The sequence below is a fragment of the Callorhinus ursinus genome, unplaced genomic scaffold, assembly GCF_003265705.2.
Source record: "Callorhinus ursinus isolate GAN/ISIS: 27379988/994484 unplaced genomic scaffold, GSC_fseal_2.0 scaffold10, whole genome shotgun sequence".
In the NCBI taxonomy this organism is placed as follows: Eukaryota; Metazoa; Chordata; class Mammalia; order Carnivora; family Otariidae; genus Callorhinus; species Callorhinus ursinus.
The window spans coordinates 54488893-54504356 of NW_027397072.1; the positions used below are offsets into that span (position 1 = coordinate 54488893).

Consider the following 15464-nt stretch of genomic DNA (forward strand, 5'->3'; position numbering starts at 1 on the left):
TTAGTGTTTAGCAGTGAAGAAAAATCATTTTCACAAGACTTTATTTAAATGGGTCTGAATTTTGGAACCAAAAATTCAAAATTATTTTTGTTCTGGCAAAAAAGTGTATAATCAGGGCACTTGGCTGGCTCGGTCAGAAGAGCATGAGACTCTTGGTCTTGGTGTCATGAGTTCAAGCCCCATGTTGGGTGTAGAGATTACTTAAAATTTTAAAATCCAAACAACACAATCTTTTTTTTTTTTTAAGATTTTATTTATTTTTTCATGAAAGAGAGAGAGAGAGAGAGGCAGGCAGAGGGAGAAGCAGGCTCCCAAGGAGCAGGGAGCCCGACGCGGGACTCGATCCCAGGATCCTGGGATCATGACCTGAGCCAAAGGCAGACACTTAACCATCTGAACCACCCAGGCGCCCAACACAATTTTTTTATAATACTTTATTTTTTAAAAAGATTTTTATTTATTTGACAGAGAGAGACACAGCTAGAGAGGGAATACAAGCAGGGGGAGTGGGAGAGGGAGAAACAGGAGCCCAATGTGGGGCTCAATCCCAGGACCCTGGGAACATGACCTGAGCCCAAGGCAGACACTTAACAACTGAGCCACCCAGTTGCCCCAATACTTTTCTTTTTTAAAAAAATTTTGTTTTTAAGTAATCTCTACGCCCGGTGTGGGGGCTCAAACTTAACCTTGAGACCAAAGTCACATGTGCTACCTACTGAGCCAGCCAGGTCCCCCATGATTTTATTTTTTTAAAGATTTTATTTATTTGCTTGAGAGAGAGCACAGAGGAGAGGAGACTCCCCACTGAGCAGAGAGCCTGACATGACGCTTGATTTTTTTTTTTTAAGAGCCCCCCTTTTAGTTACATTCCAAAAAGAAAGAATTAGATAGCTTAAAGAAGTGTGTCTCTTAGTGGTAAGCTGAGTATTACATAATAAATTTTGTTCAAATTGGTTTGACCTTAGAGAACTCCCAAGTTCAGAGTTAAAAAATATATATATATCAAATTTGGCATTTCCAGTTTAAAACACTGCTTAGTAATATTTTCTTTTGCAGCAAGGAAACATCCTTTTGTGGATATGTGACTTTGTGGGGGGGGGGTATGTAGTTTTCTACCTAAAAAATAGAAACTTCTGATTTGTAAACATTTTCTCTTCTTATTCAGAATTCATTGAGGGAGTCTCTCAGTTCAGTGTCAAAGGAGATAAGGAACAGAAGTTGAGGTGTAAGTATTTTTCTTTAATGAGTTCATTCTCCCTCTTATGCCACTACTACCCTATACTACATTATAATCTCCTTTTAAGATATTCGAAAAGAATATTCTAGATCCTTAATATATATAACAGCAATTTTATATTCTGGAGAAAGTCCTTTTAGGACATTTACAACTAGTATTTTTTAAAAACAATGTGTCATGGTTGCTTTTTAGTTGACTAGAAACAAAACAATTTCCTTGTACTGAAAACAGCTATGTAAAAACTACGTGTCTTGGGTAAGAGATATTTTCATGAAAGTGTGAAGAAATGTTCTGTGATTAGGTAAACTCAGTTTATACACCTATTTAGCCAGATGTCCACTATTTTGGTTTATGTAGACAGCCTCTATTACAGTGAACATCTGATACCTTTTTAAGGTATTCAGCTCTTCTAACTAGAGAGAGATTTTATTCAGTAACAGTTCTCTGAGGCACAGGATATATGCAGACATCCTTTGTAAATGAACACTTAATATAAATGAGAATAATAGTAATAGCAGTTGCTATCATTTATTGAGCTTTTGCCATGTTTCAGACACTATTCTAAACAATTCACATGTATTATTTGTCATCATAAAGTACTCTAAAGAACCTGGGAGGGTGGAACTGTTATTAGTCCCAATTTTACGTGTAGAAACTGAAGCTTAGCAAGGTTAAATAACTTAAACCTTAGGTACATTAATTGGCCAAGCACTCTTGACTCCAAAGCCCATATTCTTACCGAACTGTGTTTTAACTGCTCCTAGAGGCAAGATCAAATGTGGGAACTATGATGATGATCATAGTTCTAACTTTAGATATTTGATAGCTTATTTTTTTCTTCCTCATTTCAAGTATTTACTTGTGGTTGCCTTATAATTGTCATTGGTTTTCCTTACTCTCTTTTTTAGTTGCTTTCCGTATCTATGACATGGATAAAGATGGCTATATTTCCAATGGCGAACTCTTCCAGGTGCTGAAGATGATGGTGGGGAACAATCTGAAAGATACACAGTTACAGCAAATCGTAGACAAAACCATAATAAATGCAGATAAGGATGGAGATGGAAGAATATCCTTTGAAGAATTCTGTGCTGTAAGTACAAAAGAGCTGGTTCTTCCAACAGTTAGGTTTTAAAAACGTTTACAAAACTACTTACTAGAGAATTCCATATACATTTTTTTGCACTAGAAATTTATATATTTGATTTTGCCTTATGGCCCTCAAAGTTTTTAAATGTTCCTTGTGATTATTAATAACTAACAATTATTATTCTCAGGAATTCCTGTTCTCGATGATTACTTGATAATACACCACAAGAATGGTATTAATAACTTTTACCTACTGTTGATAGTCCCCCAAATTACAAACAGGGTGTATTCTTAAGGTTTATTTAAAAATAAATGTTTGAAAATGCTTGTGGAAGGTATGTGTTCATGAGTTTCAGCCAGGCATCCAGAAGCTTGGCTTCATGAGGACAACAGAGATGGAATCTGCATGTATCTTAAACTCATTAGTGAGGCAGTGTAAACAGTGATTCCTCCCCTCCCCCCTCCCAGTCAGTTGATGGTTGGTTCTTTGGGTGATAGGGTAGGGGCCCCACAGGTGCAAGGACTGCGGTTTTGGGGAGCCCTAAGAAAACTAACTCGAGGTGGAAACTGGGGCCACAGTTTACCTTCTAGTTTATTGCCTTTCTTCAGTACATCCAGAGTTTTGCCTCAATCACTGCTTCCAAACAGCAACACAGCCACTCATCTTCTTTCACTACTTTGCCCCTAAAGCAAAGATACTAGCATTTTGATGTATTATAAGTTTTAACTGCAAGCTAGAGATGCTAGAGAATCCAGGAGAGGCAAAAATAACAAAGAAAAAGGTTTTGAAATTTTTCAGTTATGATTGGATGCTTCTAATAGGAAGATTTCCCTCCTCCCTTTCTTTTCTTATTTAGACCACAGAAGGAAAAACAAATGACTGTGGTTATGTGTCATGGAAGGACTAAAGTTGCTACTTTGGCATTTAAGTAGAAGTTCATATTATCCTTTAAGTATCTTCCTTCATCTCAAGGGAATGCTGTCTGCATGTTGTTTGAAAAAGTAGGGTGGTACTCTAAAGAAAAGACTGGGTCTTTTTGGGAGAGAGTTAAGCTTGAATAGGAGGGGGAGGAGTTTAGATGGTGGAGAAGTAGGAGACCTTAGTTTTGTCTGGCCCCAGGAATTCAGCTAGATACTATCAAATCATTCAGAACACCTGCAAACTCAGCTGGAGATGTAGGAAAAGAATTGCTGCAATTCTACAGATAGAAAAGTGACCACTTTCTGCAAGAATGACAAGACGGAAAAACTCACCTCAAAAAAGAGAACAGGAGGCTGTACTGACTGCCAGGGACCCAATGATATAAGAAATGTCAGAACTAGAGTGCAGAATAACGATTATAAATATAGATACTAGCTGGGCTTGAAAAAAGCCTAGAAGACATTAGAGAATCACTTTCTGAAATAAAAGAACTAAAATCTAATCAAGTCAAAATAAAAAAGGCTATTAATGAGATGAAATAAAAAATGGAGGCTCTAACTGCTAGGCTAAATGAGGCAGAGAGAGAATTAGTGATATAGAAGACAAAATGGAGAATAATGAAGCTGAGAAAAAGAGATAAATAACTACTGGATCATGAGAGGAGAATTCGAGAGAGAAGTGATACCATAAAGTGAAAAAATAGAATATTTGGGATCCCAGAAGAACAGGAAAAAGAGAGAGGTGGGGTGGGGGCCAAAGATATATTGGTGCAAATTATAGCTGAGAACTTCTCTAATCTGGGGAAAGAAACAGGCATTCAAGTCCAGGAGGCACAGAGAACCCTCCTCAAAATCAATAAAAATAGGTCATCAGCCAGACATACAATAGTGAAACTTGCAAATCTCAGAGACAAAGATAAAAACCCTGAAAGCTCAGGACAAGAGGTCCGTAACCTACAAGGTTTTGGTAAGGTAACTTATATTAGATTGGCAGCACACCTGTCCACAGAGACCTGGCAGGCCAGAAAGAACTGGCATGATATATTCAGGGTACTTAATGAGAAAAATATGCAGCAAAGAATACTTTGTCCAGCTAGGATGTCATTCAGGATAGAAGGAGAGAGAAAAAGCATCCAGGACAAACAGAAACTAAAAGAATTTGTGATCACTAAACCAGCCCTGCAGGAAATATTAAAGGGGATCCTTTAAGCAAAGAGAAAGCCCAAAAGTAACAAAGACCAGAAAGGAACAGAGACAATGTACAGAAACAGTGACTTTACAGATAATGCAATGGCACTAAGTTCACATCTTTGAATAGTTACTCTGAATTGTGGCTAAATGCTGCAATCAGAAGACACACGGTATCAGATTGGATAAAAACGCAAGACCCATCAATATGCTGTCTGCAAGAGACTCATTTTAGACCCAAAGACACCTCCAGATTGAAAGTGAGGGGTGGAAAACCATTTATCATGCTAATGGACATCAGAAGAAAGCTTGGGGTAGCAATCCTTGTATCACACATTTGATTTCAAACCAAAGACTGGAATAAGAGATGAAGAACGATACTGTATCATAATTAAAGGGTCTATCCAACAAGAAGATCTAACAATTATAAATATTTATGGCCCTAACATGGGAGCAGTCAATTACATAAGCCAATTAACAAAATTAAAGAAATACACTGATAATAACACAGTAATAGTAGGGGACTTCAACACCCCACACACTGCAATGGACAGATCATCTAAGCAGAAGATCAACAAGGAAACAAGGGCTTTGAATGACACACAGGACCAGATGGACTTCGCAGATACATTCAGAGCATTCCATCCTAGCAACAGAATACACATTCTTCTCTAGTGCCCATGGAACATTCTCCAGAATAGATCACATGCTGGGTCACAAATCAGGTCTCAACCAGTACCAAAAGACTGGGATCATTCCCTGCATGTTTTCAGAGCACAATGCTTTGAAACTTGAACTCAGTCACAAGAGGACATTTGGAAAGAACTCAAATACATGGAGGATAAAGAGCATCCTACTAAAAAATGAATGGGTCAACCAGGAAATTAAAGAATTTTAAAAATTCATGGAAACAAATGAAAACAAAAACACAACTGTTCAAAACCTTTGGGATGCAGCAAAGGTGGTCCTAACAGGGAAGTATATAGCAATAAAAGCCTCTCAAGAAAGAAGAAAGGTCTCAAATACAAAAGCTAACCTTACTAACCTAAAGGGCTGGAGAAAGAACAGCAAATAAAGCCTAAACCCAGCAAGAGAAGAGAATTAATAAAGATTAGTGCAGAAATCAATGAAGTAGAAACCAAAAGAACAGAATAGATCAACAAAACTAGGAGCTGTTTTTTTGAAAGAATTAGTAAGACTGATAAACCCCTGACCAGACTTCCAAAAAGAAAAGAGAAAGGACCCAAATAAAATCATGAATGAAAGAGATCACAACCAACACCAAAAATACAATTATATAAGAACATATTAAGAGCAACTATATGCCTGCTTCTCCCTCTCCCACTCCCCCTGCTTGTGTTCCCTCTCTCACTGTGTCTTTCTCTCTCAAATAAGTAAAATCTTTAAAAAAAAAAAAAAAGCAACTATATGCCAACAAATTAGGCAGTCGGGAAGAATGGATGCATTCCTAGAGATGTATAAACTACCAAAACTGAAACAGGAAGAAATAGAAAACCTGAACAGACACATAACCAGCAAGGAAATTGAAGCAGTAATCAAAAATCTCCCAACAAACAAGAGTCCAGGGCCAGACAGCTTCCCAGGGGAATTCTACCAAACATTTAAAGAAGAATTCTTAAAGAAGAATTAATACCTATTCCTCTGAAGCTGTTTCAAAAAATAGAAATGGAAGGAAAACTTCCAGACTTTATGAGGTCAGCATTACCTTGATCCCAAAACCAAAGACCCCATCAAAAAGGAGAATTACAGACCAATATCTCTGATGAAATTGGATGCAAAAATTCTCACCAAGATACTAGCCAATAGGATCCAACAGTACATTAAAAGACTGTTCACCACAATCAAGTGGGATTTATTCCTGGGCTGCAAGGGTGGTTCAGCATCTGCAGATCAATCATGATACACTACATTAATAAAAGAAAGGACAAGAACCATATGATTCTCTCAATAGATGCAGAAAAAGCATTTGACAAAGTACAGTATCCTTTTTTTTTTTTTTAAAGATTTTATGTATTTGACAGAACGAGAGAGGGAACACAAGCAGGGGGAGTGGGAGAGGGAGACGCAAGCTTCCCACTGAGCAGGGAGCCCGATGTGGGGCTCAATCCCAGGACCCTGGGATCATGACCTGAGCTGAAGGCAGATGCTTAACAACTGAGCCATCCAGGCAACCCCAGTATCCTTTCTCAATTAAAACTCTTCACAGTGTAGGGATAGAGGGAACATACCTCAGTATCATAAAACCCATATATGAAAAGCCCACTGCGAGTATCATTCTCAATGGGGAAAAACAGAGCTTTTCCCCTAAGGTCAGGAACACAACAGGGATGCCCACTCTCACCACTGTTGTTCAACACAGTACTAGAAGTCCTAGCCTCAGTAATCAGACAACAAAAAGAAAGAACAGGCATCCGAATTGGCCAAGAACAACGCTGTCACTCTTTACAGATGACGTGATACTCTATGTGTAAAACCCAAAAGACTCCACCTCCAAATCGCTATAACTCATATAGAAATTCAGCAAAGTGGCAGGATATAAAATCAATGCACAGAAATTAGGTGCATTTCTCTACACTAACAGTGAGACAATTAGAGAAATTAGGGAGTTGATTCCATTTACAATTACACCAAAACCATAAGATATCTAGGAGTAAATCTAACCAAAGAGGCAAAGGATTTGTACTCAGGACTAACTATAGAACAGTCAGGAAAGAAAGTGAGGAAGACACAAAGCATTGGAAAAATGTTCCATGCTCATGGATTAGAAGGGCAAATTGTTAAAATGTCTATGCTCCCTAAAGGAATCTATACATTCAGTGCAATCCCTATCAAAATACCATCAACTTTTTTCACAGAGCTGAAACAAATAATCTTAAGATTTGTATGGAACCAGAAAAGACCCCAAACAGCCAAAGGAAAGTTGAAAAAGAACACCAAAGCTGGTGGCATCACAATTCTGGACTTAAAGCTCTATTACAAAGCTGTAATCATAAAGACAGTATGGTGCTGGCACAAAAACAGACACATAGATCAGTAGATAGAGAACTCAGAAATTGTCCCTCAACTCTATGGTCAACTAATCTTTGATAAAGCAGGAAAGAACATCCAGTGGAAGAAAGACAGTCTCTTCAACAAATGGTGTTGGGAAAATGGGACAGCCATATGCAGAAGAATGAAACTGGACCATTTCCTTACACCATACACAAAAATAGACTCAAAATGAATGAAAGACCTAAATGTGAGACAGGAATGCAACAAAATCCTTGAGAACACTAGGCAGCGATCTCTTTTACCTTGGCAGCACCATCTTCTTGCTAGACACATCTCCAAGGGCAAAAATGAACTATTGGGACTTCATCAAGATAAAAATCTTTTGCACAGCGAAGGAAACAGTCAACAAAACCAAAAGACAACCAACAGAATGGGAGAAGATATTTGCAAATGTCTTACCAGATAAAGGGCTAGTATCCAAAATCTATAAAGAACTTATCAAACTCAACACCCAAAGAACAAATAATCCAATCAAATGGGCAGAAGACATGAACAGACATTTCTCCAAAGAAGATACAGAAATGGCCAACAGACACAAAAAATGCTCAACATCACTGGGCATCAGGGAAATACAAATCAAAACCACAATTAGATACCACCTCACACTGGTCAGAATGGCTAAAATTAGTAAGTCAGAAATCTATAGATGTTGGTGAGGATGCTGAGAAAGGAGAATCCTTTTAAACTGTTGGTGGGAATGTAAGCTGGTGCAACCACTCTGGAAGGCAGTATGGAGGTTCCTCAAAAAGCTGAAAATAGAACTACCCTACGATTCAGCAATTGCACTACTGGGTATTTACCCCAAAGATACAAATGTGGTCATCCGAAGGGACACCTGTACCCCAGTCTTGATAGCAGCAGTGTCCACAATAGCCAAACTATGGAAAGAGCCCAGATGTCCATCGACAGATGAACAGATAAAGATGTGTTTTATTTATATACAATGCAATACTACTCAGCCATCAAAAAAATATAAATCTTGGTATTTGCAACGACGTGGATGGAACGAGAGGGTATTATGGTAAGCCAGATAAGTCAGAGAAAGACAATTGTATGATCTCACTCAGATGTGGAATTTAAGAAACAGTAGCATAGATAGGGGAAGGGAGGGGGAAGAAAAAAAGATCAGAGAGGGAGATAAACCATAAGAAACTGAATCATAGGAAACAAACAGGAGGGGATGAGATGGGGGGATGGGGTAACTGGATGATGGACATTAAGGAGGGCATGTGATGTAATGAGCATTGGGTGTTATATTGAGATGAATCACTGTCTGGTACCTCTGAAACTAATAATGTATGTTAATTGAATTTAATTAGAAAAAAAAGTTAAGCCTGAGATTTTGAGACTTTGAACTTTTGCAAGGTGGTACTTGCTACAGGGGTCTGTCATCTGTCCGTCTCTTCATCGCCAAAGATCACAGAAATACTCCGTGGACTAGCGTCAGATGGAGTGTGACAGGAAACCAGGCTGGTAGTGGCAGCACAGATAGCCAGTTTTTAAAAGAAGGAAAGAAGAAATCCTAAGCCGTGAGGGAACAAAATAAAAATGGAAAACTTGCCCAGAGTGATGTGGAAGAGATGTATAGAGATGAAGTCCCCATTTATATTTAGTAAATATAAAATATAAATTAAAGTTGCATATAAATCACTTGTCAGTGGAAGGAAATTAAAATACATCTGTCAAATCTTAAGAATTTTTAAGGTATTTCTTTAGGTATAGAAATGATGCTATGTACACTGAAGACATAAGCTTATGATTTGAGTTCATTTCCAGTATTTGTGATAAATTGCTTTTGTGTTTTTGAGGAGCAAAGTTCAGGAATGTAGCAAAATTTTTGTGTCTAAACCAACTTCATATCTATCAAGCCCATAACTTCAGCTTCATTGAGTCCCTTTTATTCTGATTTCTCAAGCTGTAGCAGTGAAAGAGATGGGAAGTTACTTTAAGAGATGACATGCTTGTTTGCCTCCTCTAACATTTTCAGAATAGTTCACATACACAGAGAAAATAGAAATGATTAGTGACAGGATTAAACTTGGGACCTGAACACATGTACAATTGACCCTTGAACAACACGGGTTTGATCTTCACTTGCCTACTTAATGTGTAGGTTTTTTCGATAAAGTATTGTACGTGTTTTTTTCTCTTACGATTTTAATGTTTTCTCTAGCTTACTTGATTGTAATACAGTATGTAATACATATAACATACAAAATGTTTTGTTTATGTTAATGGCAAGGCTTTCAGTTAACAGTGTCCTATTAGTAGTTACAAGTTTTGGGAGAGTCAGATGTTACACATGGATTTTTGACTGCGTAGTGGGGGGGTTGGTATCCCTGAGCCCTGTGCTGTTCAAAGGTGAACTGTATTTATTTTTGCTTGCTCTCCAAACTCCAGTGAAATTAAAAAGTAAAGGTTCATGAACCCACAGGACAAAGAGGGAGGATAACAACTAGATTCAACAGCTTTATAAGTAAGCTGACTTTTAACAAGAGAAAAAAATGAATTCTAAGCTGTCAACTTGGAAAGCTGAGAAGCAACTTGGTTTATAATGCAGAATCCCTGAAAGGCTCAGAAATTGGGGGCACAAGTAAAAGTGGGGATGAAGGCGAGGCTAAAAACAGAATTGCTTAGTCTCTTTAAGAAGTATTTAGCACACTAGATTGATCTCCTTTCCTACTCTTCAGACTCTCCTGCCCTATAGTGGGAGATTGGAGAGGGTGAAGTGTAGAGTCTGTAGGCTGGGAAACAGGAGGCATAGATTGGGGGGTGAGGGTCGGGGTAGGGGGACTAAGTAAAGATAAGCATATTTCCATTTTTCTACCTCTACAAGTAAGACAAAAATCTGTCATTCTCAGGGATATAATATACTGAATCCTTTATAAACAAAACTTGAGTAATATATGAGAACTCTTGGAAGTTTAAATTTAGAGATGCATATACACCTGTTTTATATACACCTGAATGCTAGTATTTCCAGAGAGAAAATGGAGGGAATGAAGTCATTAAAAATGAATCAGAAGTAATGAACCAAAAGTAGCGTTCTGTCTGAAAGGATTACTGAGTACCTAGCATAGTATATAAAATTACTCTGGGCCTAGGCACAATGTCATGAAATTTTAAAATGGGAAACAAAGAGATGGTCCTACAAACTCCAAAGACCAGGGGAAGAGGGATAGTAGGGAGGGGCTTTATACAAAGACAAAAAACATCAGGGCAGCCGACTTCTCTGCTATACAGCAAAGTAGGAAGCTTAAAGACAATGGAGCATTGCCTTTGCAATTCTGAGGGACAGTTATGTATTTCCAAACTAGAATTCTCTACAAACTCAAACTAGATGGACGAATGAAGACATTTTCTGGTAATGCAACGCTTCCCTTTTTGGGAAACTACTGGAAGATGTGCTTCCACGGTAATAAGGTTGTAAATCAAAAAAGATAATGTGGGGTCTAGGAAGCAGAGGGTCCAACATGAGAGAAGGCAATTTCCGGGATGGTGAAGCAAAGTCCAGAGATGACAGGCCTAGATTGTAGCAGGTGGGAAAGCTCTGGGAATGATTTCAAGATAATAAAATTGATAGAATTACATCATATATTTGAACGGATTTAGAACAGAAGTTTGAGACTGAATACATAGATACCCAGCAAAGGAAAAGATAATTATAAACCTGTAGCAAAACAAATGTGCAGTATGCAATTGTTTTGCTGTAAATAGTATTTTATATAGTCATAATTAAAATGTTGAATTTCTGTCTAATCAAAGTGAAGATTTAACTGTTGGAAGGCTGGGGCGGGAAGTATGCGGGGTAGGAGATGGATGGGAGGGGTGTGTATGTGTTTAAGAACTCAGTCTTCCTCTTGTGTGGTGGGAAGTCAGTGGGTAATGCCTGCAACTTTAAATCCAAGAGAAGGCAACGTAGGAATGTTATTTGGAGACCTATAGGGAAATACTGAATATTAGCTGAAAAGTCTAAATGATCATCTCTATGTAAAAGGAAATAGAGAATGAGGGCAGGGTGGTAGCAAACTGATGTTTTCACAGCAGAAGGTGTAGCACTAATTGGCTGTTTAAGCTTTATTTTTCAAATAAACTTTTAAAGTAAGTTTACATTGAAAAATAAATAATACAGATGCAGTTATACACAACATGGATTGTCAAAAACATGTTAGGTGAAACAAGATCTCCAACTAATCCAGGTTGTTAAAGTCACCGTGGTGGGTGGGTGGGTGGGTGTGTGTGTGTGTGTGTGTGTGTGTGTGGTAGGGCTGGAGGAGGGAGATGGCTGGAAGGGGGCCACAGAAGAGTCCTGGTAATGGTCTGGGTGCTAGTTACTTGGGTGTTTAATCTGGGAAAATTCATCAAGCTGTGAACATTTGTGACTTACATACTTTCTTTAGGTAGGTTGTACTTAATAGAATCTATCCTCCAAACAATACAGGTAATTAAACTTGTAGATTTACATGTTACAATATGTTTACAATAAACATTGTTTACAATAAATGTTTACATTTTATTGTTTTGTATACGTTTATTGTTTACAATAAACGTCATTATTCACGGAGATGTCTGTAACAACTCTACATGTCTTCAAGCCTATGGGAAAATAACGTGCAGACAATTTTATTCATTTGTTACTTTTTAATACTTTCTAGAATAGACTGACAGTGAAGCCCATATTTGGATTTTGAGGATAAATTTTTATGATAATCTCCGGTTATTACTATAAAAAGTAGGGGTTGGCAAACTACAGAGTGGGTTAGATCCTTCCCATTACCTGTTTTGTGTGTCTTTGAGCTTAGGCCAGTTTTTTACATTTTTTAAAGTGTTAAGAAAAAGTGGGAGAGGGGCGCCTGGGTGGCTCAGTCGTTAAGCGTCTGCCTTCGGCTCAGGTCATGATCCCAGGGTCCTGGGATCAAGCCCCACATCGGCTCTCCGCTCAGCGGGGAGCCTGCTTCTCCCTCTCCCACTCCCCCTGCTTGTGTTCCCTCTCTCGCTGTGTCTCTCTCTGTCAAAAAAAAAAAAAAATGTTAAAAAAAAAAAAAAAGTGGGAGAAGGGCACCTGGGTGGCTCAGTTAAGCATCTGCCTTTGGCTGTCATGATCTTCGAGTTCTGGGGTCAGTGGGGAGTCTGCTTCGCCTCTCCCTCTGCCCCTCCTCCTGTTTGTGTTCTAATAAATAAGTAAAATCTTTAAAAAAAAAAATCTTAAAATAAGTAAAATCTAAAGTAAAGTAAGTAAAATCTTTAAAAAAAAAGTCAAAAAAAAAAAAGTGGGAGAAGGAAATGCAAGAGAAATTACATGTGGCCTGCAAAGCCTAAAATACTCTCTGGCTTTTTAAGTTTGCCAACAGTTGTCCTAGAACACAAGAAAATGCCAGTTATCCTGGGAGAAAGCTGCCATGAAAATTCTAACTAGATGCAGTACAGGTTTCAAAACAAAAACAAAAAAACCCAAAAGCGCCAACTTCTGAAAATAGTTAAAGTAGTGTATTTTTTATATTGTAATTTTGGTTAAGGTGGTTAGATCAGTAAAAAGGAGTTTTCAGTCATGGTTAAGCTTGATTTGTTCCTCTCTGTTGCAGGTTGTAGGTGGCCTAGATATCCACAAAAAGATGGTGGTAGATGTGTGACTCTTTTTTAAAGAGTACCACCCAACACTTTTGCTTTCTTCTCCATCTCTGAAGATCTGCTCAAGACGTCCAGCAATGCTCTCTGTGTATTTAAATGGAAGTATTTTTCTCTGTGAAGCCACATTTTCCAACACGAGCCTCATGAAGCCAACTTAAGTGTTATTGAACTCTAATTCTCTCAATAACTCAGTGTAGCACTTTAAAGTCTGAAGGACAGCAACATGAAAAGAGCATATCAATGTGGTGAAGAAAGGGAAGGGGTTGGCTTTTTAATTTATTTTTCTTCATCTTTTATAACAAGAAAGTATCTATATATACATATGTAAATATTTATATATAGATATATGTAGCTTTCTATATGTGTAGTAGGTTGGCTTTAATTTAATCTACTTGATTCAGAAACAAAATGATAGAGTACAAAAGTGCCAAGCAGAACATAAAACATCCTTACTTTTATTTCACACAGTTTTATATATAGATAGAAAATTGTACGATTTGAGCCGGGTGTTAGGCCAGCTTTTTCCTTTTCCTGTGCTTTCTCCTTTGAGAGATTGACAAAGCATTTGTTAACGTCCTATTATTTACCTTAATTACATTTTTTGTAACAAAGGAGTGTGTAATTTTCTTTCTACCTATGGATATATTTCCAGGGACTGTGTCTCATTGCTGAGTAGCTTTTACTACATCTCTGCTTGAGGAGAAAGTGTAGTGCAGTGCTCCTGCCAAGAGCTCATTCTTGTGTTCGTATAGTAACTGCACAGGGCTTGTGGCTGCTTCGTTATTTAACTAGGAGCCAATACATTTAGTAAATGTCCCTGAGTCAATGTAAGTTACCAGTTGTGGAAAGGCCAGAAGCCATCTGAGGCAATCACGATTTTCCTTAGACATTTCTTAGTAATAACCTGAAGGAATCACGTAACTACTTAGGCTGTCCATTCGTTTCAGTATGTAGATAATCATTTTGTCATTAAACTTACCTTTGAACCATAAATTTCCCTTTGTTTCAGAAGGCTTGCAGCTCACCTAAAAAACTGGTGATACTTAATGTGCATGTATGTATCTGAACGCCCACATATATTTGTGATTTAAATGGAAGAAGTCATACTAATCTGTATGCCACGGAAGAAGCAAAATTTTATCCAAATTTATACCTCTTGAATTTCTTTACCACAAGGCGTAGAGAGTGCATGATGGTTTTCTTTCTTGATTTGCCCATATTTGTAATGGATGCTAACTTACTAAATGTGTGATATAAAAGTAGCATATCATGTTCCACCACTTGATATCATCCCTTCCCTTTTCTGCAAAGGTACTATTGGCTGGAAGAAAACATTTTGGTTAGCTTTCTAGGACAGTAGTCTTCCCCGGTATAGTTTTTCTAGAAAAGCAGTTTTATAATCGTAAGTGGAAAAGGGCAGGTCGAATCAAGGTAAATGATCTTAAATTGGGCACACCTGCCTGCCATCGCTGTTCCTTCAACTAAGTGCTGCACATCATGGGCTCTGTCTGTGAGAGAAAAATCCCGGTGCTTGGTGTCCTTGCATGACATGGAGTTTTGCATGTAGATCAATTTAAAATGTACCTCTTGTTTACATAATTTGCATAATTTTAAAAGATAATGTTGCCAAACTTTGGAAATGTTAATGTTCAAACTGAAAATCTCCACTACATGTAACTTTCTTCCTCTGGATCAGTACGTGGCTTATAATCCCAGCCAGTGGTTTGATCTGTTCCAGTGTCAACTGCCATGTGCTCTGCTTCAAGGGGGAACTAGTCTTTTGTGAATTTTTTGTACATAAGTATTTGTTACAAATATTTTAGCAAATGCTTTCTATTTCTCTTGCTTGTGCATATCTTGGCTGGCGTTACAGAAAAATAGTGCAAACATTATTTCCTTACTGGGGAATGAGGTTTTTTTTTTTTTTTTTTTTTCCTTTTTTTTTTTTTTTTTTTAGTGTGGGTGGGGGGGGTTATGTTGAATGTTTAGTTTTTCTTCTGCATGAGATGTCATGTTGTGGGATCTTTAGAAAACTTCCTACTGTATGAATAAGAAAATAAAATATTTGAAACTTGCTTGTGTTCACAATCGTCTTTGGTGAGCTTCCACGGCCATTAGATACTTTTTTTTCCCCCATGGGGTAGTCTTTTCTCCATTCTTCTGGATTTAAAAAATAACGTGATAAATTGATGTTTAATATTTGACTATAAGCCAAAGTAAAGATAAATCTGTTTTATCACTGGTTAAAAACACAAGTCATTACAACAACCTACAAAGCCCTACCTCATCGCTTTACTACTCACCCCTTCCTCTGCTTCCAGCTGCCTTC

General features: G+C 37.8%; 1 protein-coding gene across 1 annotated transcript in view; it reads left to right on the forward strand.

Annotated features, from left to right (window-relative positions):
- The window catches only part of PPP3R1 (protein phosphatase 3 regulatory subunit B, alpha), a 71923-nt gene extending 56713 nt beyond the window's left edge, over positions 1-15210 (forward strand). The window contains exons 4-6 of the mRNA XM_025868561.2: positions 1166-1225; positions 2146-2330; positions 13090-15210. Of these exons, the coding sequence (XP_025724346.1) occupies positions 1166-1225; positions 2146-2330; positions 13090-13137 (293 nt within the window). The 3' untranslated portion in view covers positions 13138-15210. The remainder of the gene's footprint in view (positions 1-1165; positions 1226-2145; positions 2331-13089) is intronic.
- The last annotated feature ends 254 nt before the right edge of the window (positions 15211-15464 follow it).